The 24,295-nt window shown below is 37.9% G+C and overlaps 1 protein-coding gene across 7 annotated transcripts in view; it reads left to right on the top strand.

Annotated features, from left to right (window-relative positions):
• Window positions 1–24,295, top strand: part of RAPGEF4 (Rap guanine nucleotide exchange factor 4) — a 135,769-nt gene that overhangs the window by 65,200 nt on the left and 46,274 nt on the right. For 4 of the 7 annotated variants that reach the window (XM_015868497.3, XM_015868501.3, XM_015868502.3 and 1 more), the window contains 4 exons: window positions 16,605–16,658; window positions 16,924–17,030; window positions 18,891–19,012; window positions 20,119–20,302. In XM_015868497.3, coding sequence (XP_015723983.1) covers window positions 16,605–16,658; window positions 16,924–17,030; window positions 18,891–19,012; window positions 20,119–20,302 — 467 coding nt within the window. The remainder of the gene's footprint in view (window positions 1–16,604; window positions 16,659–16,923; window positions 17,031–18,890; window positions 19,013–20,118; window positions 20,303–24,295) is intronic. The other 3 variants (XM_015868498.3, XM_085552492.1, XM_085552493.1) reach the window with 1 other exon arrangement.

Raw genomic sequence — 24,295 nt, forward strand, 5'->3', positions numbered from 1 at the left:
CTGAGCAGTGTTAATGAAGTCCTCTTTATCCGTGTTTGTTATGGTGCAGGCTTAATTTCTTCATGTTTATTATGGCACAGATTTTGATTACCTACTTATATACATTTTTCCTGTGGTACATTCAATTAAAACAACATCTTGCCTCAAAAAGTCATGCTAATTTTCTTTTTATGCAACTTAATTTCTATGACTGCTTTGAATAAACAAATAACCTTCAGAAATTTGTATCCCTTGTGCTAGAGTCTACATCCTTAAAGAAGGTAAGTGCTGCTTCATATCCCGAAGAAGTCATACTAAACATATAAGATGTAAGGAGTTTAATTGTATGAGTTAGCGCAGCTTAGTCTTGATCTCAAGTAAGAGTATATATATATATATATATATATATATACATATATATATAATTTTTTTTTCTTCTGAATTATCTTGTTTTCTTGCCATTATATTCCCTGTGTTGTCTTTAGGTTTGTGATGTGATAAAGAGTTGCAAGAGCTCCCTCTAGTGCATGAATATTCAGAAAACACACAAACCAAATTTGTTAAATATACAGGCTAGAAAGTCTCCTTTGTATTTTTGATGTAATTGCTTGAAATCCTTTAGTCTGGAAGCTTGTTGAAAGTGATTTGTTTGAAGATATTTTGTAAAGCAAGACTTCTTTCTGTAGGATGTGCTGGAACTCATCTGAAACTTCCCTTTTTATCTCCTTTCCTAATTAATTTTGGCATCAAAAAAGCATAGATCAGTTTTCTTTCAATAAGACTTAGATACCATGCTGACTGGTATGCATTTAAATAATTGGAATGATTGTGAAAAAATGATTTACTGTTTTATCAACTCTAACTGCACTTTATAAAAGCATATTTAAGAAATCTTTCAGCTGATAGAGAAGGACGTGATCTAAGTGTTAATTCCAAAAATACTAACATTTTCAGTGTTACCAAGCAAGTGAATATTTGCTTATTTCAGTTTTCAAGCACTTAACTGTATCTCTGGGCATTCTGAAGTACATTGTTTGTGAAGATGTTACAGTTCACGGGCCGTGAAGAGCCCATGCAAGATATAAGTAATAATCATGTTCACCCACCAAATTAGCTACTCTAGCAAAAAGCACAATCATTTCCCTGTAGTTCAATTTTCTTTTCCCCAATGACTGAGAAGAAAGCTTATCTTTTAACGTATTCAGTAGACTATCAAATGTGAATTTCAGTAAACAATTAGCAGAATACTAGAGGAAGTGTTTCAGACACTCATGAAATTTGGAGCCTACAGGTCTGAATTAAAGAATGAGAAAGCAGAAAAGACAGCGGTGTTTATTGGTGGAATGACAAGATATTCATTTGGAAGTGGTAACCTCTCTAAGATTTTCCTAAAACCTATTGTGGAGGAGTTGATTTCTGTGTGGATGTTTTGTATAACTGTCCAGTGATAAACATGCATTAATCCCTAACTTGGTTTGGGTTCCATGTCCGAGTCCACTGTTTAATAAATTTTAGCACAGAATTAACAACAACAAAAAAGTCCCTTTCCTTTTCTGTTTTAAAGTGGTTGCATAAAAGCACTCTGTGTAACTATTTCTAAGTAATGTCTTCATGTAGTCCTAACTACTGGTTACTTTTATGTGAAGGTAATATGCTTAGAGGTCTATTCTTAATTTTGCATTGAGTAGAGGTGCTTAGGGTTCAATCATCATCGCAGCCTGTAACAATTTGGCTAGTGCAGAGGCTGTGCATATAGTTCCTGGCAATGAGTTACATGGTGACAGCATATGGCAGGAGATATAACAAAGACGGAAGTGTGATATGAGTGGGAGACTGTGACAAATACATTTTTCATATGTTAGTGATGAACTTCATCATGAAAAATGTGGAGGTCTATATGTCATCACAGCTTTTAAATGTAAACAAAATTGCAGGTTTACAAAAGTAAGTTTTGTGCAAGATAAATTTCTGCAGAGCCATCAGGGAAGTTTTTGGGCCTTGCTGTCTCTGGTTCTAGCCATGTGGAGATGATGTACGACTGTAGGCTTTCCTTCCAGACACCAGTGTGAATAGCAATACCCCAAAGAAATACTTGCACAACTTCACCTTCTTTTATCCAGTTCAGCTGTCTGATGATCTGTAAAAAAAAATCTGTGATCCGTGATTTCATTGTGTCTCCTGAATTCTGGAGACCGTAACAGCAGTTTCTATTGGAAGCTACTTATTCTAATCATAAAACCAAACTTCAGTCTGACCAAAAGAGAGCAAGTCATTGTCCTAAAATTGAATTTGCACTTGTGATCAGTGATTCTCCTTTGTTCTTTTATAATACCAGTAGGAATAATACTATAGGGGGAAAAATAACCACAAAAACAGAATCCTTGGTTCAAATTGTTGCATAGTTACCACTGTACATGTTAAAATAACTTAGTTGCACTTAACGTACTTGATCAGGTTCAAGGATCCCTGTTACTTGAAGCTCTTCCATGAATCTGAAGTGGGAGGAAGAAGTCTGGAAATCAACAGAAAAATGAAAAACTAAGTGATACGTATTTCTTTATTAATTTTGTTGTTTAAAAGGAATCTACCTCACAGTTTCAATTTGTTGGATTAGGAATGCTGAGGAAGAGCAGTAAGCAAGTACTCAGCTGCTCTCTGAGTAACCTCCCCAGAACTAGATTGCGAAGGTGCTTGGGGGGAGGTGTGGGGGAAAGCAATTTGGATATAGAGATGTTTCCCCACTGTGGGAATAAAGTGCATTTTCCCATTGTTGCCTAATTGAGCGGGTGTTGTCATAGTTTAGATAAACACAACTAATAAAAGAAAAATAAAAAATTCCAAGAAGATGTTAGAAATTGTAGAGTGCTCATTATTGTTAGGCAGCTGTGGAAAGTTATTTGGATATGAAAATCAGTCTTCCAGTTGTGTGCAGCAGCATAGTGTTATTGCTTTAACTGCCAGTGCTGGCGAGGGCAGTCTGACAATATGTACTGTGGAGTCATATTTGATGACTCTTACTCTTTGCCTGAGTCTTTTGTGTGATTCTGTCCCAGCCTGTAAAAAACATGCACATATGCTTCATTTATCTCTTGCAGTTGAAAGGCAGAAAGAGAGGGTAATTACACTGGAAAAAATAAAAAGGATGGTCCTTTTCAAGGTTCATGTCTTCAGGCAAGTCAAGCGTATACAAGTAGCATTTGGCACTTATATTTGAAACAGCAAAATGAATTTTTTGAATCTTATAATTATTTTTTCAAGTTTGGCAGAAAAATTAGATCAAGGATCTTAAAATTAGATTCCATTTAGTTACTTATTTCATCTCTGAGAGCACTTTGACTTCTTGTCCTACAAATGCATGCAGGAAATTGGAATTCCACAAAGTTGAATATAGTTCTGAGGTAATCAATGTGTCTGACTTAGCAACCTCCTTTTTTTTTTTTTTTTTTTTTTTTAAGCTATGTGCAGATGACAAAAATTTGAGAGGTTAATAAATAGTGTGGAAAAGCAGGCTGTCCAGTGACTTTTGTTTTTCTCTTAGTGTTGCCTAGATGTGAGCCAGGAACCTCCTGTACTGACAACACCGCCAGAGCCATGGAGCTCAATTACAGCCATTTGGAATGAGAAAAGCTGAGGCAAAAATGTCAGATAGCTATAAAAGAGCTGAAAATGTAATAGGACTGGTATTTCCAGTGATGTTAGGGGCAAGTGCTGTTTAGGTATTTAAAGATTTATGATTTTCATTATTTATTCTTTTTGTAAATTTCCTTCTGGAAGAAAGCTTGGCGCAAGAGTGTGAATGTTTGATCTCTGTGTGCTTTATCATCAGTGATGCAGCTGTCTTAAAATTAAAGATCACAGTTAGTGAGGAAATACAAATACACATTGCTGAGTTGGCTAGCAGAGAAATGAAAAGAATACATAATTTAGATTCTGAAGTAAAAGCATGCTTCCATTACGAGTTATTACATTGCTACTAATTAGGGTTACCCAGTCACATTTGTTTACGTCTTAGGAAATAAGCACATGTAAACAATTTGTATAATAACCTTAAATATAAACTCGATGGAGAAGGAGATAGTAACTTAGTGGGGAAGCATTATGGTTAAGTCTTTGTAAACTTCTCAGTACTGCTTTGTTCACTCTCACTGTTTAAGGTCACTGACTTCAAATGCCTGAATCTGAGGGGGTCTTAAAGGAGCATCTTCTCTCACGCCATGCTCTTCCCTTGCAGTGTTTTGCACAGTGGCCCCACAGGTGTTAGCAGTGTCCTCAGGTAAAGAAGCAAAAATGGGTGACTGGGCAATAAGCCATGGTGGGAGCAGGCCTTATGGTAAGAGAGCAGAACTGTCAGAAGAACATTAACCTTTTTTTCCTGAGCTTTAATTTTCTGCTCTTGCAGCTGAAATTTAACTTCTTGACCAGAGATGTAACACAACAGTCTTGATTCAGGCTGCTGTGAACAATCAGGTCTTTAATATCTAACCTCTGCACAAAGCATTGCTGGGCTTGTCAGCTGTAAGAATCCTTCCAGCACAAACCTGGTACCTCTGCAGCCCTCCTCAGCTGCTGGAGGGACAGAGGAATAGCAGACTGGATAACTTTTCATCAGGCCTGCTTGCAGTGCTGTTGCAGTTCACTGCAAAGCCACCCATGAATCTGCATGATTTCAGTCTCAAGTGCCTAAACATGGATTTGTATGATGTATTCCTGTTACAGCTGTAATACCCTTGCAGAAACAGGCAAATAGTTGTTCCTCTCTCTCCCCCTCCCTCCTCTTGGGTTGTCTTAATTGCGTTCAGAGACAGCCTAGATTATGGACTGTGGTCTGATAACTGCTGGGTTCTGGCACCTGTTCCAAATGAGTCTAGGAAATGAGCCCAGTAAAAGCCTTTTGTCACTAGCTGCACAGAGTTCCTCATCTTGCCTGGCAAAACTCGAGGAGTCCACAAGATAAAGCAGATTCACCCTTCCTCTTTTTTTTCTGTCTTCTTTCTTTTTCCCCATTTTTCTGTCTCCTCCTCCCCCCTTCCAGTTCAGTTCACACTCACCAAATGGTAGTGCACTTCTGCAGATTATTGAGGAATGTTGCAAAAAACATTTTGACAAATCTGTAAAAGAAATTTTTGTCACATTTCTTCAGCTGTAAATGCATAGCCAGTGCTCCACAGTGGTTCTGAGCCTCTCTGTGTAGCAGAGAGGCTTTTCCATCTTCCTGGGATAGTGTAGTCCAAGGTGGGAAGTGAAGGAGAAGGTAACCAGGAGGCTGCCTGAATGTTATTCCATCTGTTCAGTTTCTTCAGTGTTACAGTCAGTGTTCTTGAAAGACTGCCTTTTTTGTTTGGCTTTTGCGCTGTGAAGTTTGGAGTAGAGAGCATGGACTGCTGCCTGGAAAGTGCGACGTGACCTTGCGGCACTACAGATACATGGCAATTTGCAACAATATTTATTAGCCTTTACTGTCCAGAAATTCTTCTGGGGAGGATGTACTACCCTTTCCCCAAGATAGTCCAAGAGACAGACTCTAATGGAGAAACTGAATATTTCTACATTTTTTCAGAAATGTTTGGTATTTTAGACAAACAAGTCAGCTGTGAGTACTCCGTGTGATCAGTGTCTCCAGGCTGGTTTGAATTACAGTAATTAAACTTCTCTGCAGCTGTAAGCATTAACTCTTCATCTTCATGCTGTGATTTACTTAACCTAATGCAGAAGTTGTTAGCTTTTATACAGCCTACAGAGGTCCTCTCTAAAGAGTCAATTAAACCAAAGAAGATTTGGAGATTATGCTTAAAAAGGAGGTGTGGTAGTTGAGAGATGGCAGGGACAGAATTTTGGTTGAAAGAAGCAATATTTTTAGTACTGATGTGAAAATTAACGCCAACGTTAAGGAGAAATAGGAGAAAGGAGATAAATTATGAAATACATACAAAAGGTCCCTTTCCATTTCACAAGGACAGGGTTGATTCTGTGATATCCCTAAAAGCCAGACATCACAGAATTTACAGAACTTGGGCTACATACTGAGAGAGGTAAAAAGGGGTCATTTCTTTCAGAAACATGCTGTGGTGAATTGAATGTAAAGAGATGTGGCTAGCTAAAGAAAATGTCAGGTAGAGTAATTTTACCTCTCTGTATCAGTCCTGAATTAATTATTCCAGTGTTGTGTGAGCATTTCTGGAGCTGTTTTTTTTCCTTTGTTTTCCTTTTCTTCTTCTTCTTCTTCTCCTTTTTTTTTTTTTTTTTTTTTTTTTTTTTTCCCTTATATTTCTACATTGCAGTAGAGATCCACTTAGCAACAGAAGTTGTTCACATTATGTGTATGAGTATCTGAGCCCAAATGGTTATTGGGGAAAATAGCCTGAAATTCCAAACAATATAAACAGATGTGAATGGGTTGATTTAAATGGCAGCAAGCTGGGCAAGTTGCAAGGTCTCTAGGAAGGTGAGTGGAGGTAAGGAGCAAATCTATAAAAATGAAATCTTTGTTACTCAGTGCTAATTATGTTTTGTTCAGATTAGCAGGATTTGCTACTGTTGTTCTTTTACTGTTTTCCTGAGGAATGCCAACTGTTCACACAGATGTGCATTTACTCATTTGTATTTTATTTACTGATTATTCCAATTGTATTATGGAATTAATATGAAAAACAAGGCATTTAATCCATATTTTTCAGATCTAATAATTTGATTCCAAGTACCTTTGTGTGTTTTTAATCAATATAATTATGTCCAATGAAGTATCAGAACAACACTGAATTAGCTGGCTGCACGTGCATCACTTATGAGACTTGCTTTATGCTGGTTAAATCTGTGGGATCACAGGTACGTTTTATTGTGAAAGAGAAGCTCCTACCCTTTATAGTCAGTATTTGCTCCCTGAATTTATGATATTGGACTTCTCCCTTTGCTGATCTTCATGTCTCTTGATATTAGAAGGGGGATTATGAGTTGTCCTCAGAAGATGCATGTTGTCTCCTGTGATTTAGTTCTGAACTGTGAGGGCTGATGTGTCCCAGGCAGGAGAAGGAGCTGTCTGATGTCAAAACCACTAGGAAGACAGGTGTTAGCTTGAGGAGATAAAATCCAGTATTAAGATGAAAGCACCCAGGAAACTGCACAGTGTTTGATATAGATGGGGCAAGATAGTTAACAGGTTCAGCACATCAGCACTTTAGACTTTGACAAGGTTTTTGAAGCCAGGGAGAAAGATAAGTTTTGAGGAAGATAAGAAGGTTTTTTTGTGAATATTTGCCAAGAGCAGAACGCTTGTCTTTTTCACTGAAGCACAAATACGTAAATTAAACAGAAGGGTTTGAATGGTTTTTATGTTTATGACAGGTGACTGTAAGCTGTTGAAGCAAAGTAATACTTGGCTGAAAGTAAAATGTTTGTGCTTTTAAAAAATGTGTTCTGGTCTAGCCTTCACTGTGGGATTTCTTTCTTCTGTTTACTTTCATATGCTACGGAAACAGCAATTTACTTGTGTTATAAAATAGATCTTTTCCATCTACAGAGAATATATGTAGATCATTAAAAGTTATGCGATTTCCTTCCATGAAGTAGTGAAGTAGATGATTTTGGATTGGATATTGTTAGATTATTACTTCTCTGTTTCATTTTTATAAATAATTATTTCTGAAAAGGATGACAGGAAGAATGGGAAGTAGAGCAGTTGGAATCTGACTCAGCTGTGCTTCCCTCCTTCAATGTTTCTTCATTTCATGTACATTCACACAATGTACTGTCCTGAACTGAGAGACGAAGGAACGTGGAATCACCAGAAGAAACACAAAACAGGTTTAAATTAACATCCCTCCTCTGCTTGCCAGTGATGTTATCTTGATGCTGACCTCTCCGAGGAATTCAAGATGTAGATCTCAAGCCCCATAGGCCCCATGTCACTTTGACTTCCTTTCTCTCTTAAAAATCATTATAAAACACTCAGGATGAAATTGTAGTCACTTCCAGCATTTCGTGGCAGCATTCAATAGTGTTTTCAGTTACTTATTCTCATTACTTGTCAGGGATGTGAATAGATACTTCCATCCCCATTTTACAGATGGAAAAGTTGAAATACTTGGAGGCAGAACAACTATGACCACATGATAAACAAACTGGTATCAGTCAGATGGCAGTAGGGCTCTTTGTCTACACTGTAGAGTTTTAACAGGGTCACAATTTCACCTCTTAATTAACAATCTATCCAGTTTTTGGCACCTCTGTGCTTGGTATGAAATTACTGCACCTAAAACTTCACCAACATATTTCTCAGAGGGCAGTTCTGGTGACTGGGCCTGCTGAAAGCACGGGTGAGTCCATATAGTCACTTTTGTCTACACGCATGGATCCTGAGAGCTTTGGAGCCTGCGTGTGCAGAACTTAGAAAAGAATCTGGAAACAAGTGAAATAAATCCTCCAGAGCTCATCAGCCTTTAGCTTCTTTTTGGTTTGCTTTTGAGTTATGTGCCTAAAGAATGTACTAGTGACAAGAATTAACTTCTAGTCTGTCTAGTATTTATTCTAATTTTTTATCTTCAGCACTATAGTTTGTCTTTCAATATGTATTTAAAGTAAACATGCTGTTAAAGCCATAGATACTAAGAAAGCAGTAATTTTCAAATGATAAAAAAAAAATTATTTATTCTTCTGTAGATTAATAAAATGCAGCAGCAGAGCAACCTGTAACAATACTGGATTGATATTCCTTATGACAACTGTAGCCACACCTCTACCAGAATATCAGGAATGCTCACAGTGTTGTTAACATTTCCTGATGTTTTATTCAATGTGTGCAGTGCAGTTATAACAGCTGTTTCATTGTAGTAGGGAAGTAGAAAAATGACAGGAAAATAAGACATCATTAGGCATGTTCTGGCTTTTTTTTTTTGGGTGCACTGGTCATAGTCTGTTTCAATATTCTTTTTCTCTTTGACATTTTCAGTGAAGTATCTTTTTTTTTTTTTTGTAATGGCTGAATCGTGTGTTAAGAGGATAGACATTTACAGTTTGTCAAAGAAACATTGTAGAAGTTCTAAATAATGCAATTTCAATTTAACTTTCTAAAATACATTTACTACACTAATAGTGTTTGAGTATTTAAAGGGACACATTTTCCTGTTTATTCTAATACCCTTAGATTGCTAAAGAAAAGCAGTTTTGTAATGTGTTTTAAAATGCGACTTAATCTTTACATTGCATTACATTTAAACAGTGTAGATTATAAAGTTAATATTACTCTGAATATTTTGAGGGTAGACCATTTACTGACAGTATTCAAAGCGTTTTACAAAGGTAGAGATTATTAGCATTCCTTTCTCCAAAGAGGGAAAAGTGAGACACAGGGCAATTATGTGATTTGCTCAAGGTCATGCAGTCAATTAATTCTAAAAATGAATAAAACTGAGCTTGACTAATAGTCTTGACAATTTAAACTAGTCTGTTTTGCTTGGTTTAGATAGCTTGTACTTAGCTAAATCTCTGGGTTTATAGGTTAGAGTTGCTGTAGTTTTTTTAAGCTCATATGATGAGAAACAACTTTCCTGTTTCTAAGGAGGTTCTGTGCTTTTAAAAACATCTTTGTGCCTCTCTTTTCCTCCACCCATACTTTGTTTTGCTTCCCACTTTTACTGCTTATAGATTTTTCTAGTGAAATTATGATTATCTTTTGTGAGCATGGATAACTTGAAGATGCTTCAGTAATATCACTTCAGAGTATTTAGGAACTAGCTGCAAGTCAGTTGAATCCTCACATTGTTGGGTAAACATAAATGAAGGGGAGAAACAAGTGCTTTTTCCATGTAATTTGTCCTTTGCTAAGTCAAATACAGCAAAGCATTGCTAAGTCAGTCACAGAGGTAGCAGGAAGTTGGTCGTTGTCAGGTTTGGATTTTTCCAGTCCTGAGACTGGAGGAAGCCCTTTGTCCTTCGACTATCAATACTGTTCTGTGGAGAGTAGGCAGTGGAGAGCACAGATTGGTTCTCCAGCCGCTACATAACATTGTGTAAAGATACTAAAGTGGCCAAATTGTTTCCAGCCTGGTGGTAGCGTCTGTGTTTCTTTTTCCGCTTCTGTATATCAGGGCAGGGTGAGGTCTCCCTGGAGCTGTGACTACAGTCTGGTGAGGCTGGGGCTCAGTCCTGGTGCTCTGTCTCACAGTTCTGCAAGGCTGAGGAGGAGCTGTCAGAAACGCCTGGAGCTGGGCACATGTGCCAAGGCTTATTACTGAACAGTGTATTAGCAGGTTATACGTAGGTCTGCTCCCAAGATTCAGCATAGGCTAACTGACCCCAGGAATTCCTACAGTGTTAGTTATATATTCTTTAACACTTAGACAAAAGTGCTTTTCAAACATCCTTTTTATGGCTGAATCTTCGTCCAGCTGCTTCTCTGATATTTTTCAGGAAGCTGCATTCAACACATGGATTGTTTTACCAAACAAGTATTAGCAGACATTGATGCAGTCTGCACAGATGCACTATTTGTGCAGATAAGAGAGCTGGCTTAGAATGCTCTATCCAAGATTACTTTCCAGCTGGAAATACACTCTCAGTGCTATGTTACTGTATGCTCAGTTGTATACCTGTTATGACTACGGACTGTTTACTCTCTCCTGGTAGCAATACTGGTTTGTTTTGGGAAAAGAGCTGTATTTGGACTTCTTATCTACACCCTAGGTATGAAGTAGCTCACATAGATGATGTTACAAAATAAGCAGCTTTTTGAAAAGGATTATATAGACTTGAGAAAGACTGTAAAGAATAAAAGGGGAAAGTGTTGCACAGGAGGGCTGTGGGGACTTCCCTTTGCATTCAGCTCTGTCATACTGACTGTCTGTACTTTCACTGTTGCCATAGGAACAGTTTTTGTTTAATTTTATTTCTTCATTAGTAAATCAGGAATGGCTTTGTTATCCTTTCAGGACACTCATACAGGGACAGTCAAGCACCATACTAAATTATAGGCACCAGAGGAGAGTTGGAACCAGTAAGATCTAAAGATGCTCTGCTTCCTGAAGTAAGCCTAAAGAGAACCAAATGCTGTGGGCCTGACTTGAAGTCAGTTACTTCTGCATGATTTCTTTGGGTTTGAATTAGACTCTAAATCACCAAGAGCATTAATTTCCAGTGGTGTAAAACAGGCAAATCTCTTAGTGATGCTGCTGTGGTTGCTGCCACCTTTCAACTTGTGTGGCTTTTGTCCTTTGTTTTTTTCTGGAACCCGTGCCAGCCAGCAATAAAACAGATGTCACTTGCAGTTCTTGTCAATGCCCCAGCTGGAAATAAAGAATCAACGGTCCTGCACAGGTTTATCTGATCACCCTAGTAACCTCATGCACCCTATTTAACTCCAGTAAATGATTCTGTGAAATACAGAAACTTGTTCTCGGCTTAAAGACAATCTCTAATGAGGCCATGGGAAAGAAACATGATTGACTGACTTCTATATCCTTTATTCTTTGTTTTTTGCAATACACATTTCCTACCCTAACATTTGAGAGTAGTAAGATCCATGTTGCTGCAAATCTACAGTATTAATTTGTGTAAAGTCTCAGAAAAAACATCTCTTCACAGATATTTAAAGTGAATGGAAAAAGGTATTTTTATATGAGATGTCCTTGGATTTCATTCAGCAGATATGAGCAACAAATACAGATATCGTGTTAGATCTCTATTATCATTATTCATTGTATTATTTATTTGTTTACATGTGGTTTGCTCCTTGATGAAGGAAGCACAGAAATAAAGGTAACTCATGCCTTGTAGTTTACAATCTAAGGCTCATTTCTCCAGAGCTTAAATGCGTGCATGAAGTTATACCTATGAATAGTGCTCTTTAGATCTGTGATATTGCACTCATGCATAAATATTTGAATCTTCAAAGGACTATAGTCTAAGATTTTTACTTTCTCTGCTTCACCCCAATTTAAAGAGAATTTTATGATTGGTTTCATGAATGGTCTGCTTGAATGTGAATCCTTAAATTTACAGAGATTGTCTGTCAGTGTTAAACTGAAAACCATTTTTTCACAGCAAAGTCTCCGAGGGCACTAATTGGAGAAGGGCATGAAGTAGCTAAAACTTGCCACTATTGTGGCCAAGAGATGGACAGTAATTGGTTAAACTGCTGTAACTGTCTTGCAAATTAGAGGTCTTTGTCTGATAACTTTTCCCCTGATTCAGAAGTCCTGGAAAATGTGATCAAGTAGACACATGTAGGTGCTTCACTCACATTATTTCTTCAAAGGTACAAGGATGTGTGAAGAAGGTAATTAAACATGCTGTACTCCGCTGTTTTATGGGGAAGGCTCCCTCATTATTTCTTAGTGCTTTCTAATTATCCCTTAATAGAGGATCCAAAATTATAAAGACTTGTAAAACTTGGACTTAAACCAAGTTGTGATAAATATTATAAGATATGATCCTTTGCAAAATCCAATTTTTCTGATGGGAAGTTTGTATAGGAGCATTGTATCCGCTATTAACTAACTGATATTAAGTTTTTATGTGTTTTCAGTATGACTTGCCTTTCTATTCCAAACCCAGTCCAAACCAAATGGTTTCATTTATTGTATTTCATCCCGTGGTTGGTGCAAACAAAGCTCTGTGCAGTATCTTTGAGAAGCTGCAGCTTGGGCAGCAAAGCGGTTCCTCAGTGGCTGCCTTGCTTGGGGGCTGTGCTGCTGATCATCTCTTTCAGCATTACCTTGTGGCCGAAGACACATAAAACTGTCCTTTAAAACTGCATAGTGCCACAGAGTGTAAAAGGTTCTTAGGAAATCATCTAGTACATCTGTGAGCCACATGTACTGTCACTGCCACAGCTTGCAGGCACCCTGTATATTGTCTCAAGCCTCTAGAGATGGAGGAACCATACCTCCCTGCCAGTGTGTGCCAGTGTCTCTGTCTGTACTGTTAGAAAATCTTCAATGGTGTCTAATCTGAATTCTTTCTCACAGCAATTTAAACTCCATTTTCTGATCTCTATGTGATGGTCTAGGTCAATTCCTTTTTCTTTTCAAAGGCCTTTTAAATCTGAAGAGTTGGTGGTTTGTTTTTTTTAATCACATTCTAAGACTTGTCTTTTCTGTAGCTGAACAATTTTGTTTATGTTGTGCTTTCTCATTATTCTTGTTGCTGTCCTCTGAATTCAGTTGGTTTAGTTGCTTTTGAAGTTACTTATCCAGACAAGACAGAGTGCTTTAGCTTAGGTCTTATCTGGATTGACTAAAGCAGAACTGCATTATGAATCTAATCAACCACTGCATCTTCATACTGTATTTGTCACTTTCAGAGTAGTGTGGCATTGGTTAATCAGTTCTGTTTAATGCCTGTTATCAATCTTGTTTTTCTTTGAAATCACTGCAGAGACACTTGTTCCCCACTCTGTCTTTCTATAGCAGGTCATTCCTACTTCAGAAAGTCAGTGCTATCTGTGTTGCATAATAACATGATATATTTTCAGGCCAGTATCAAAGCTGTAACGAATTTATAAACTTGTTCTCCAGTGAGTGTGCAGTCCATTCCACCCTGAAGTTCCCTGCAAAATCAATCAGTGTGCATTCGGCTTCATCCCACACTAATAGTATCAGATATATTACATGTTTTTGAGAACCCTTCTCAAAACAGACCTTTAGTATGACTTCCTGCTGGGAAGTGCTTCACTGGGAATTGCTTTTAAAACATAGTTTTCCAACTGGCATTGCACCTATTTTGTAAGAATTTAATCTGCCCTATGTAGAAGAGATCATATGAGCCAACACCAGAAGTTTTGCGAAAGTAATAGAGCTAGAAATCTACTGGTTCTGTCCAATCCATTACCATTGCTACCCAGCTGTGGATAGAAATTAAATCAGTTTGGTATGACTTGTTCTTGATAAGCATTGATCGCATGTTTTTCAGCTCCCCCATTCTTTCCCAGCTGTTTACAAATGGACTTCTTTTCTGGGAAGACAAGTTAGGCTGACATGTCTATAATGACTCAGTTCTTCCAGTTTTCTATCTTCTGCTGCTTAGTCCTCAAGAACTCTCAGAGATGAGTTCTGATAGTTCTGAGATGGCTGCAGCTATCATTGATTTGTCAAATTCTTCAGATTTCCTGCATGACATTCTCCAAAGCCAGTCAATTTGAAAATACCTAATTGACATCTATTTTCTCATCCATTTGTTTCATTTTTTTCAGGCTGACGTTTTACTCCCTTATCTTTGCTACCAGGGATTTTAGCCATCTCTCTGCTACTTATCTCTTTAATGAAGACTGACAAAACAAACAAACACATTTTGTAACTCCTTAAGCCTTTGTAATTTACACTTTCTCCTCCACAACCCCCTCATCATCCACTGTGGGCATTTTTTCTCCCCAGCCCATTGTTTCTATTTTGGTGTTTTTATTTCCTTCTGTAAGGTGCTGACGCTGGATCATTTTATGAAATCACCTCCATCCAAGACACTTAATATGTTTTCAGTTGGTCTTTCTGAGTTAGTCGGAGTCTAGTGCAGGAGAAAGTCTTCCTGTTGCAGATTCTTGAGTTGTGACTTAGCTTTTAAGTTGTTTTTTTTTTTCTTTTTTTTTTTCCCTTTCTTTCTTTCTTTTTTTTTTTTCTTTCCCTGTTGAGTGCTTTTACCTAGAATTTGATTTCTTCTAAAGGTTCTCTCATTCTGTTTCAGTTAGAATAGGAGGTTTGTTAAAAGATCACCATTAATCTTTGATTTTTTTCAATGACTGGTTTTATGCTTTTTTGTTGTAACTTAATGGAAACTCTCTACAGAGTAAAAAAAAAAAAAAGTGTATTCCTTTTCAGTAGTCTATAGCTATAAATGAGTCTTGTATTTTGTATGTTACATATTTTATCTCTCTTTTGAAGTATATTCCTATCAGGAATTAAAATCTGGAAAGTAGATTTGAGTATGTTGTACTTTGTTGCTTAAAAAATATCTTTGAAGTACACAGAATTTAAAAATAATTTTCACTTGATTTCAGTGCCATTTTAACCAACTTCTTAAGCATGTATTTCCTTCAGTCTCATTGAATTTAAACAGAGTATGAAATCATTTTAAAGTAGAACAGAAACAAAAATTATTAATGCTCAGAATGGTGTCTCTGAAGTTGTCATTCTTATCTACACAATTGAAACCTTTATTTGATGGTTTTGCTTTTATCAGAGTCAAATTACAAAAGATTAGTGCTTATTTTGGCATGTTTTAACCCTAAATATAGACTGAATGAAGCTCAGGTTCAGGAACCAACAAATACCAAGGGATGCTGCAACCATTTCTAGTGGCAGAAATGTTTATAAATTAACTGAATCTTTGAAGCAATATTTAGATTTATTATTGAGAAAAATCAGAAGTCCTAATTTGCTTATGTTGATCTGTCTTTTCATGGTCGTCTTGTAAGGCGTGACTAGAAAGGAAAACCATTTGCATAATTTTCTGTCTACAGGCCTCTTCATTACATGCATCTTATCTCTATTGATTTCTGTCACATGCTTCCCTCATCTTACCCTTCCCAGATGACCAGTGCACTCCTAGCTCTAGTGCTATCTGATTTCCACAAGGCCTTTGTTACAGTATTAAAATCCTATGGGAGTTAGTGAACAGCTTATGGACACCAGTTCCTGGCAGTTCAGCAGTGCTTAGCTTGTGTTCTGCCTGGCTTTGGGCCAGCCATCCCACCTTTGCTGCAGAGGTGCAAGGTGTGCTGGCTGCCTCAGTGGATGCCTCAACAGTTCCTCTGTGCTGCAGTGCAATCCTGCCTTGGCCTCTGTGCTTGATGCAGTCTGATGTTGGTGAGCCCAGGGCACCCAATTCAGCCCTTGTGTTGTGTCACACTAGAAATGTGTTTGGTCCTGTTCACTACTATTTGCAACATAGCTAAACATTTTCCCATCAAGTCTGAGGTGGCTGTTGGAGTTCAGTTTTGTTTTTTTCTCCATTTCTAGTGTCATTTCAACCTCTGCTTTCCTTTGCCATCTATCCTGTGACATGCTTCCTCTCCCCCCCTCTTTCACGTTCTCATCTTCTCCCTTCTAGGGGCCTGCCCTTTCACATCTCCTCTTGCAGATCCAGGTCACCTGATTTGCTCTTATTTTTTCTTCCCTAGCTCTGTTGTGAAAGCTGCTACCCAGGCCTCTGTGAGTGGCCTGTGAGCTCTTGCATTTCAGAGGGCTCTGGTAAGCAGCTGTGAAAGTGTTGCTGACAATGTGTGACAGTTTAGGAAAGACACAGTGGGAGCAAAGCTTTTTCTACCTTCCTGTTCATGTATTATGCCAGGAGAAGAAAGCTAAATAGAAATAGGTGCTAAAGGAGATAAGAGATTCTGTGGTGGGGGGACTGGTGGTAGAGACAGTCACCTGCAGAGAAATGCTGTTGTGTCCACAGGGGACTGAGAGCAGCAAGTGGAGGAGCTATCCATGCCTTCACAGCCTCAGCTCAGATGTGGTGTTTGACCACTGAAACATTCATTGGCACTTTGGAAAGCTTAGAGTTTGTTTATTCATCTTTACTCATATATTTGGTTTTACAGATTTTTTGATTCATTTTGCGTTGTTGTTTTTTTTTTTTTAAGCTTTTATTTTACCTTTACTGCTCAACCTTTAAAATATATTTAATTTTATTTTATTTTTCAGACACCTCTTATTGACTCTCACATCCCACATCGTCCCTCTAAAACCATTACACAGGTAATAGGACACAGGTGTGCTGTAAAGACAGGCTGCTAGATAAATGGAATCAGCTGACCTCATGCCTTTCTTAATGTGCTAAGTATGAGAGACTTAATAATTTACTCAATATATTGCATTGCTCTGCATAACTAAGCATCTGTAAGAGGACTTTTAATTTAGGAGGAAGAGAACTTGTATTTTGTTTTGCAGAGGGCAGTACAATGACTGTGGAAAGTTTTAAATGTGTGTGTGTTGGTCCCTTTTTTTCTCCATGATCACCAAGGTTCCTTCAGAAAAGATCCTCAGAGCTGGAAAGATTTTGCGGAATACAATTCTGTCCCGAGCCCCTCACATGATAAGAGATCGTAAATATCATCTGAAGACTTACAGGTGTGTGAGCCTGTTTTTATGCCTGCCATCCTCTGATTTATTATTTAAGCCTTACCGTACTCTCGGGTCTCAAAAGGTCTAAAATTATCCAGTGATGCTATTTGAGCCTGTATGTTATGAGTCTTTAATGAGCCTGGTAAATCCATTCTGAAGTAATTTGACTGGAAATTGAGTCCACAGTTCTGAACAGATCATTCACTTAAAAAAAACGCTCCCAAAGTTAATGGCATAGTTAGCTGGGAGATTCTGTGCAAAATGTAGATTCTGTTTACTTTGTATGTCGGTGGGATGTAATATGAAAGCTTAATTAGATTGTTACTGTCCTGATTGCTCCAACGAAGCTGCTAAGTGTGAAACCTGAAAATTCACCTAGTGAGAATTGTTCCTTATGTAGATTTTCTGTCCTATTCAGCCACCTTCTTCAGTGTTATCGTCAGGCTTTCTTTTCTTCCTGCTGGTGGCAGCACCGTCCCGTTGAAGTGGAACAGCAATAGCACTTTCAGACAGCAATCTGACTTCAGGGAGTCAGGCTCTATCTACTGTTGGCTTAGGAAATAATCAATTCGTTTTAGCATCTAAGGTTTGAATCAAATACCTTATGCATTATTTGGTGAATATTTAAATAAAAATTGGTTTAAAACCTCTGAGCATGTATTTTTCTAAATAGCAAATCAATATGTTGCTGATTTGCTTTTAAAGTAAGGGCATTGATTTTCCCGATTATTGTCCAAAGTGTATCTAATATTATATGAGGTATTTGGAGCTTGTGTGGTGATCTGTCATGATGTGGCATTGGCTCATTGTTTTAGAACAACAAAAGAGCAAGCATGATATTTGAAGACCAATGCTGGTCCAAACAGCTGCAGCATTTTATCTTGTACAAAAATGGGGAAAACTCCTACACTGTTATCCCTGGGCTTTTTAAATATGGAATTTCAAACATTAGATTGTATCCAGGTGATACAATCAGGTGTACCAGGTACAAGTGTATCAAAATGGGGTGTTAATTGCAAGAGTGTTATTTAAGCTAAATTACAATAGTTTCAGTAATATCTTCTTAGTTGGTCTCAAAAAGTGAGAAACGAACTGTGGAACCAGGCCATTCTATGTGTCATCAGTTACAGATTTGCTCATTTTTGATCACTTTGCACATTTACTTCTGTTCTGCTGTGTTCGGATGTGTTAAGACAGAGAATTTTACATGGTGACCACCCTTCCCCCTTCCTCCCCACCCCCCCATTTTTTTTTTTTCCTTCTCCCCCCGACTCCACTTTGGGTACTCTGCAGAATTTGAGACCTGCTGTTGTTCACCTCCAGGTCAGTCAGGAGCTGCAAAATGACCAGAACCTGGCATGAAAGAGCCTCATGTGCACTGTAGACCTGCAAACCAGTGCCCTCAAGTACAGTCTAGCTAGAGAGAGCTTGGTTACAAACGGAGGAAAATGCACATAATGCTCACTCTCCCTATAAAGGCTGTTCTCATAGTCAGAGCTATTATAATGTTAAATTTTTTCATGCAGAATGCTGAAAAATTTGAGGCTTTCACATGACAGATTTTCTCTGAAATTTGGGTTGAAGGTTGCTGCATCAATGCTGTGGGTTTTGACCAGCTGTTACAGGTTCACTCTGATCCTCTGAATGTTGCATTTCCCTAAGCATTTGCTGTTCTTTGAAGCAGTTTCTCTCAAAACATAGGTGCCTTCACTGGTATTTCAGACATATAGGCAGAGACCATGTAATTGTCTTCTACAATGATATCTGACTAAAACAGAGTTTGAGATATCACTGCTGTTAGCAGATACTGTTTGTGATCTCTCTATAAGCAACCTTTTCATTCCTTTCTGTTCATTTGTGCTTCAGGCAATGCTGTGTGGGGACAGAACTTGTTGACTGGATGATGCAGCAAAGCACTTGTGTCCACTCACGAAGTCAGGCTGTTGGCATGTGGCAAGTATTGCTGGAAGAAGGCGTTCTTAACCATGGTAAGTTAAAGACATTCAGAGCCTTGACTAAAATTTGATGAGTGTGTCCCATCAGTGTCTCTGTGGATTTCTTTGGTGAAAAATAAAAGGATTGTGAGCCCAAATGAAAAACTACAAATAAACCTTTTCAGAAGCTTGATTTGTACACAATATACAGATGATAATAATGGAATCTTGCTACCAGCATACCTTTATCATTTATGAAAATACTGAAAAGTCAGTGAAATTTCAATGTAAGTCTAGTTAGACTTATTATTACACTGATTTGTGATTATATTCCAGAAGTTGGATATCATCTGAGCCAAAACTAAGATATATGTTGCCGTACATAAAATTGATCTTCACTTCCAAATGCTGCAAAATTTTTACTTGAATGTAAGCTTTTCTGTTCGCTCATATCCATAATTTTTGGATGATTTTCAGTGGTTTTTGAATGGTTCCCAAATTCAGCACTCCAGATATCCCAGTGCAGAGATCTGGGGTTTTATGTTAGTTTTCTGATTGCATTTTATGTTGCCTCATGGGTTCCACTTGGCAAGATTTACTAGGTAACAGAATGTTATAGCCCTCCAAAATGCAGCTTTCTAAAGCAGTATTCATATCTAAAGCTGTGCATGTACAGTTTTATGAAGTTCAGAACAGCCACACTATTACAGTATGCTTCCAGTCATTGTCTGTTGTGCTTTCCACATCCCAGGAAGAACTTTCCTTTCTGAGAAGACAGATTATTTCCACCATTTCCTTTCATAAAAGGCTGTAGCTTACATTCCTGCCAAATACTGTTTTGAATTCCTAGGACCAAGCTGCTCCAACTACATCACACTATCCAGCTCAATACACCATTATGAGTTGCTTGGAAGACCAGGGATTTGTCTTTTGCTGTGTCACAGCCTCTCTTCAGCAGTCTTCCAAGAGAAGACTTAACATTACACTCTCCACTAAGATACAAGTCAATGGTCTTCACTCTGGTATTACATGTTGTTGACACATTACCAGAACATGATTTTAGCTGCTTCTTGGTTTGTTACTTTTCTGCTCTGTCTGAAACAGCCGGGGTAAGGTGTTCATGCTGGAGTACAACTCTTAATATATTCTGTTGTTTCCAGTGGACCAGGAGCACCACTTTCAGGACAAATACTTATTTTATCGATTTTTGGATGATGAGCGTGAAGATGCCCCTTTGCCAACAGAGGAAGAGAAAAAGGAGTGTGATGAGGAGCTACAGGACACTATGCTGCTTCTGTCTCAGATCGGGCCGGATGCACATATGAGGATGATTCTCAGAAAACCGTAAGCAAATTAGTAAATTAATGGTTCAAATGTGTCCTCCTTGTTACATTGGAAGGCTACGTATATTACCAGGCATCCTTTAGCTAGTTATTTCAGTGCAAGTTTACTCAGCCTCTTACATTTGTTAGTCAACACTAAGTAACTTCCAGTACTTATTCATAAATTGGAACATATACCTGAAATAGTAATCAAAAGCTATGAATGTTATCATACCTTGTAGAAAATGCAGCGCATGAGTTTTTATTTCATTTCTGAGTATCACTAGCAGTAAGGTACAGGTTCCATTAACACTTTCAGTGCTGGTATGCCGTTCAGTTAACTGCACCACTTTCAGTTGTTACCAGTGCTTGGATGGTAAGTTTGTTAGCACAGCAGATGCCTTTCAATTAGTCATCAGTGGGAGACCTTAATTAATTTCATCTTTGGTAGAACTTTATTGAATTGAGAGAATCTGGACATTGCCTGTTATACTTTGCTAGCAAGGTATGAAATATAGCTCTTTGGGTTTGTTTATCTATTTTCATTGTGGTTTTTTTTTCTGTTTGTTTTGTTTTTGTTTTCTGTTTTTTGATTTTTTAATGTAAATATTTCCTATACCTAGGCCAAAGAGGATGTCTGTCTAACCTTTTCATAGCTATCAGATTATATCTTCTCAGTCATCATTTGGCTAACCACCCTTTCAGCAGTACATTCTGGGTTTTTTTTCCCACAGGCAGCTTTATAGTGACTTCAAAGCAAGCAATATAATCTCTGTTTGACCTTCCATTACAAGCAATCTCTTTATTATGCAGGTAGTGTTTAGGAGCTACTGAAGACATACTTTACTGCTAATTAAGTGCGCTGAGAATAATGATTTATTTAAGGTCATTCTCACTAATGATTTACTTGTAAGGGTCAGATCAAGGAAGGTAAGTACATAGAGCTAAATCCTACTCCTTTTGAGGCCAACGGCAAAGTTTGTCTTTGTTACAGGAGTGCCTTGGGCCATGGCTACTGTGTGAGAGAAGTTTTAGGCTAAAAATATCTAGAATCCAATACAACTGCTTATTCTTGTTCTGGTTCTATCTGTATCCTTTCTCTGCTCTATTCTTGTCTCAGTGTTGTCTATTTAGATCATAAGCTTATTTGCGCAGTGGCTCAGCATTCCCTGGGAATACAGGTTAGGTGGCACTTATCCGAAACCTTGATGAAGGTGCTGAATTTCAAAAAGTTCAACCAGATGTTTGTGCTCACAGAAGTTGTTTAACACTACTGTGCCAGAATAGCTTCTCTTTCCTCCATTTGGTAGAAGTCTAGTCCAGGACAATCCCTGTCACACAAAACACACAGGTAAACCAGACTGGGAGCATGGTATATATGTAAACTATTATAGTATCAACAAAGTGAAGTATTTTCTTCTCACAAAAATGTCCTGTGTGCTTTCCAGTGAGGAGTAGAAGGCAGCAATGAGTAGTAGTTTCATCAGGAGACTATGAGCAGCATCCTGTACGCTATGACCTTGCATCTCTGCACCGTCTCCTTTGCCTCTGGCAGTCTGCAGGCTAGATCTTAGAGAACTGCCCCCTTAGTTTGTGTGCTTTCAGCCACCTACTACATTCTCTTTGCATTGTGACTTTCTGATCACCCAGTGTAAGTTTACGCTGGCAAGATCAGTGCTGATTATTGTCCACACTCCTTGCAGAGCTGAAAGGTTGATGTGATGCTGTGAAAAGTATCGCTTTCCCCCCTGTGTTGTTACTTGCACAGCATCACCTGAAAGAATATTCATAGGAGATTTTTCATGCAATATAGTGAGGGGAATTGGGTTTTCCCAAGACTGACATTCTCTGACATTTTTCCCTATTTCTGTCCCTGGAAGTGCTTATTTTGCTGCACTTTGCTCACGGGAACAAGTTTGTACTCTCAGGCTCCATATTAACTACTCTTCTGGTATTCAGTTTACATATGTTATGACCCTGCTAGTTGAGAATCATCTGTGCTGAGGTGCATCAAAGCTGCTGAAATCTCTGTGAATCCTCAAAGTCCTGCTAATTTTGACTAGGTGCCATTACAGCTGCCAGAAGTTCAAGGAGTGGTCAGGCCCTGAGAGATGCTAGCTGCAGCTGACCTGAGCAGGGCCACAGTTTTTAAACCAACACAGCTGCCTTTTATAGCACTCACCATTTCCAGAGAGGTTGCAGAACTTTGATAATTACCCTGAAAGAAATAAGACAATATTCTTTGATGAGAAGATAGCTTTGAGAATTTGATTGTATAATGAAGCTGTTGCTTTGAAAGGTACTTTCTATTGTTCAAAATCTGAAAATCTCCAGTAAAAAGTGTCACTTGTTTTGACAGCTGACTTAAAAAATTCTCTGTTTATTACATTAACTGCAGCATTTTAACTGTCAGACTGTGAAAGAATGTTCTATAGTTTAAAAAACAGAATAGAGCTCAGGGAAATTTTTTTGGCAGGCTCTTGTTGCACTTGAGGGATTTTTTTTCCCCTTTTTTTTTTGAAACACATACAGTGTGAATGTGAAAACAGCTTTTTGTGAAGCAGCAAACACTGCTCTCTGTTCCCCTGAGGAAGGAGCAGACCTTGTGCAAGTCATTGTAGAATTAACACAGCTCTTCCTCACAAGCTTTTCAATCCTCCACTGTGAAAATACATGCTAACAATGTATTTTTAGTTGATTTTAATAACATTCAGGCGTTGCTAACCTCATGGTTACTCCTAATTAAATAGCATACTGTCATACAAAACTGAACGTGGCAATAACAGAAGTCTTTAAGGAGAAGGTGTTGTTCATAAGAAAATGATATTTAGCTAAGATGGATTATATGCTGTGTTTTAATACAATAGTCTACAGTAAATTAACAGTGTGGCAGAAACTGTAATTCTCTGTCATACATTCTTGGTGACTTCACTCAGCAAATTGTATTCTGAAGTACAAAGATTGTGATTCCACATTTGATGAGTAAGCAGTCACTTGTGGAGTAAAGCTGAAGAAGATGCTAGGGAGATCTGAACTTAATAACGAACAACACAGACAGATATATAATAACAACATAATTACTGCTAGTAATATGTAGTTTTTTGAAGATGTTCTTAAAAATAAACAAGATTTGTTCTTCTGTCTTGAAGAATTTTTATTTAGATATCATTCTACACAGCTGTCAGTATTAACCATACTGAATTATTCCGTAACAACTGTATGATGTTCCATAGTCCTTGATGGGGTTTTCTGACAATGGCATTTAATAAACTAAATGTTATTTGTGGTGGGGGTAATGCAATCTTTCCACATGTCAGTTCAGTGATATTTACAGGTATCATTTGTGACAAGTGGTATTTATGGGCTTATTTATATTAGTCAAAATGTACCAATTCAAGTACAAAGATTATGTAATTTGCTTCTATTCTAGAGTAAGTGAATGTGCATTCACTTCCATGTTCAGATGCAGGTAGTGGACAAAATTATTCTTGTCTCCTACATAGACTTCGTAGTACTTGCAGGCAAAACTTGTACTCTGGAAATATATGCTTATTTGACACATGATATTATGGGGCCTCTGATCTTTTCTATTGTTCTTATAATCTGTAAATTTTCTGCTTAATGGTGTAACAAGAAATAGTCAATGACATTTTTTGTGTGTACACAGTTTATCAATCACAAAGTGCTATGTTGTTGTCACACAGAAGCTCAGTATCTCTGACCTTGATAAATTCTCCAAACACTGAACTGTTTTTATTGATCACTTAATACCACCTGAGTTCTCCTGTCCATTAACGTGTAGCCTTGTTCTCTATCTATGCCGTTTATTATCCTGTCTATAACCAGCTATTGCAGTTAAAATATGTCCCCTGCTGAAACTAGGCCTTTACACAGCAGGATCTTACAAATCAACATCAGTGGGTCACCACACAGGTTTTACAGAGGCAGTGATGCCTAATATCTCTCCATGTGACATCTGCAGAAGCAGACGTAAAGAGTGGGTACATCCAGGATA

This window comes from Coturnix japonica, chromosome 7 (genome assembly GCF_054131305.1).
Source record: "Coturnix japonica strain WE chromosome 7, WE-NBRP24, whole genome shotgun sequence".
Classification (NCBI taxonomy): Eukaryota; Metazoa; Chordata; class Aves; order Galliformes; family Phasianidae; genus Coturnix; species Coturnix japonica.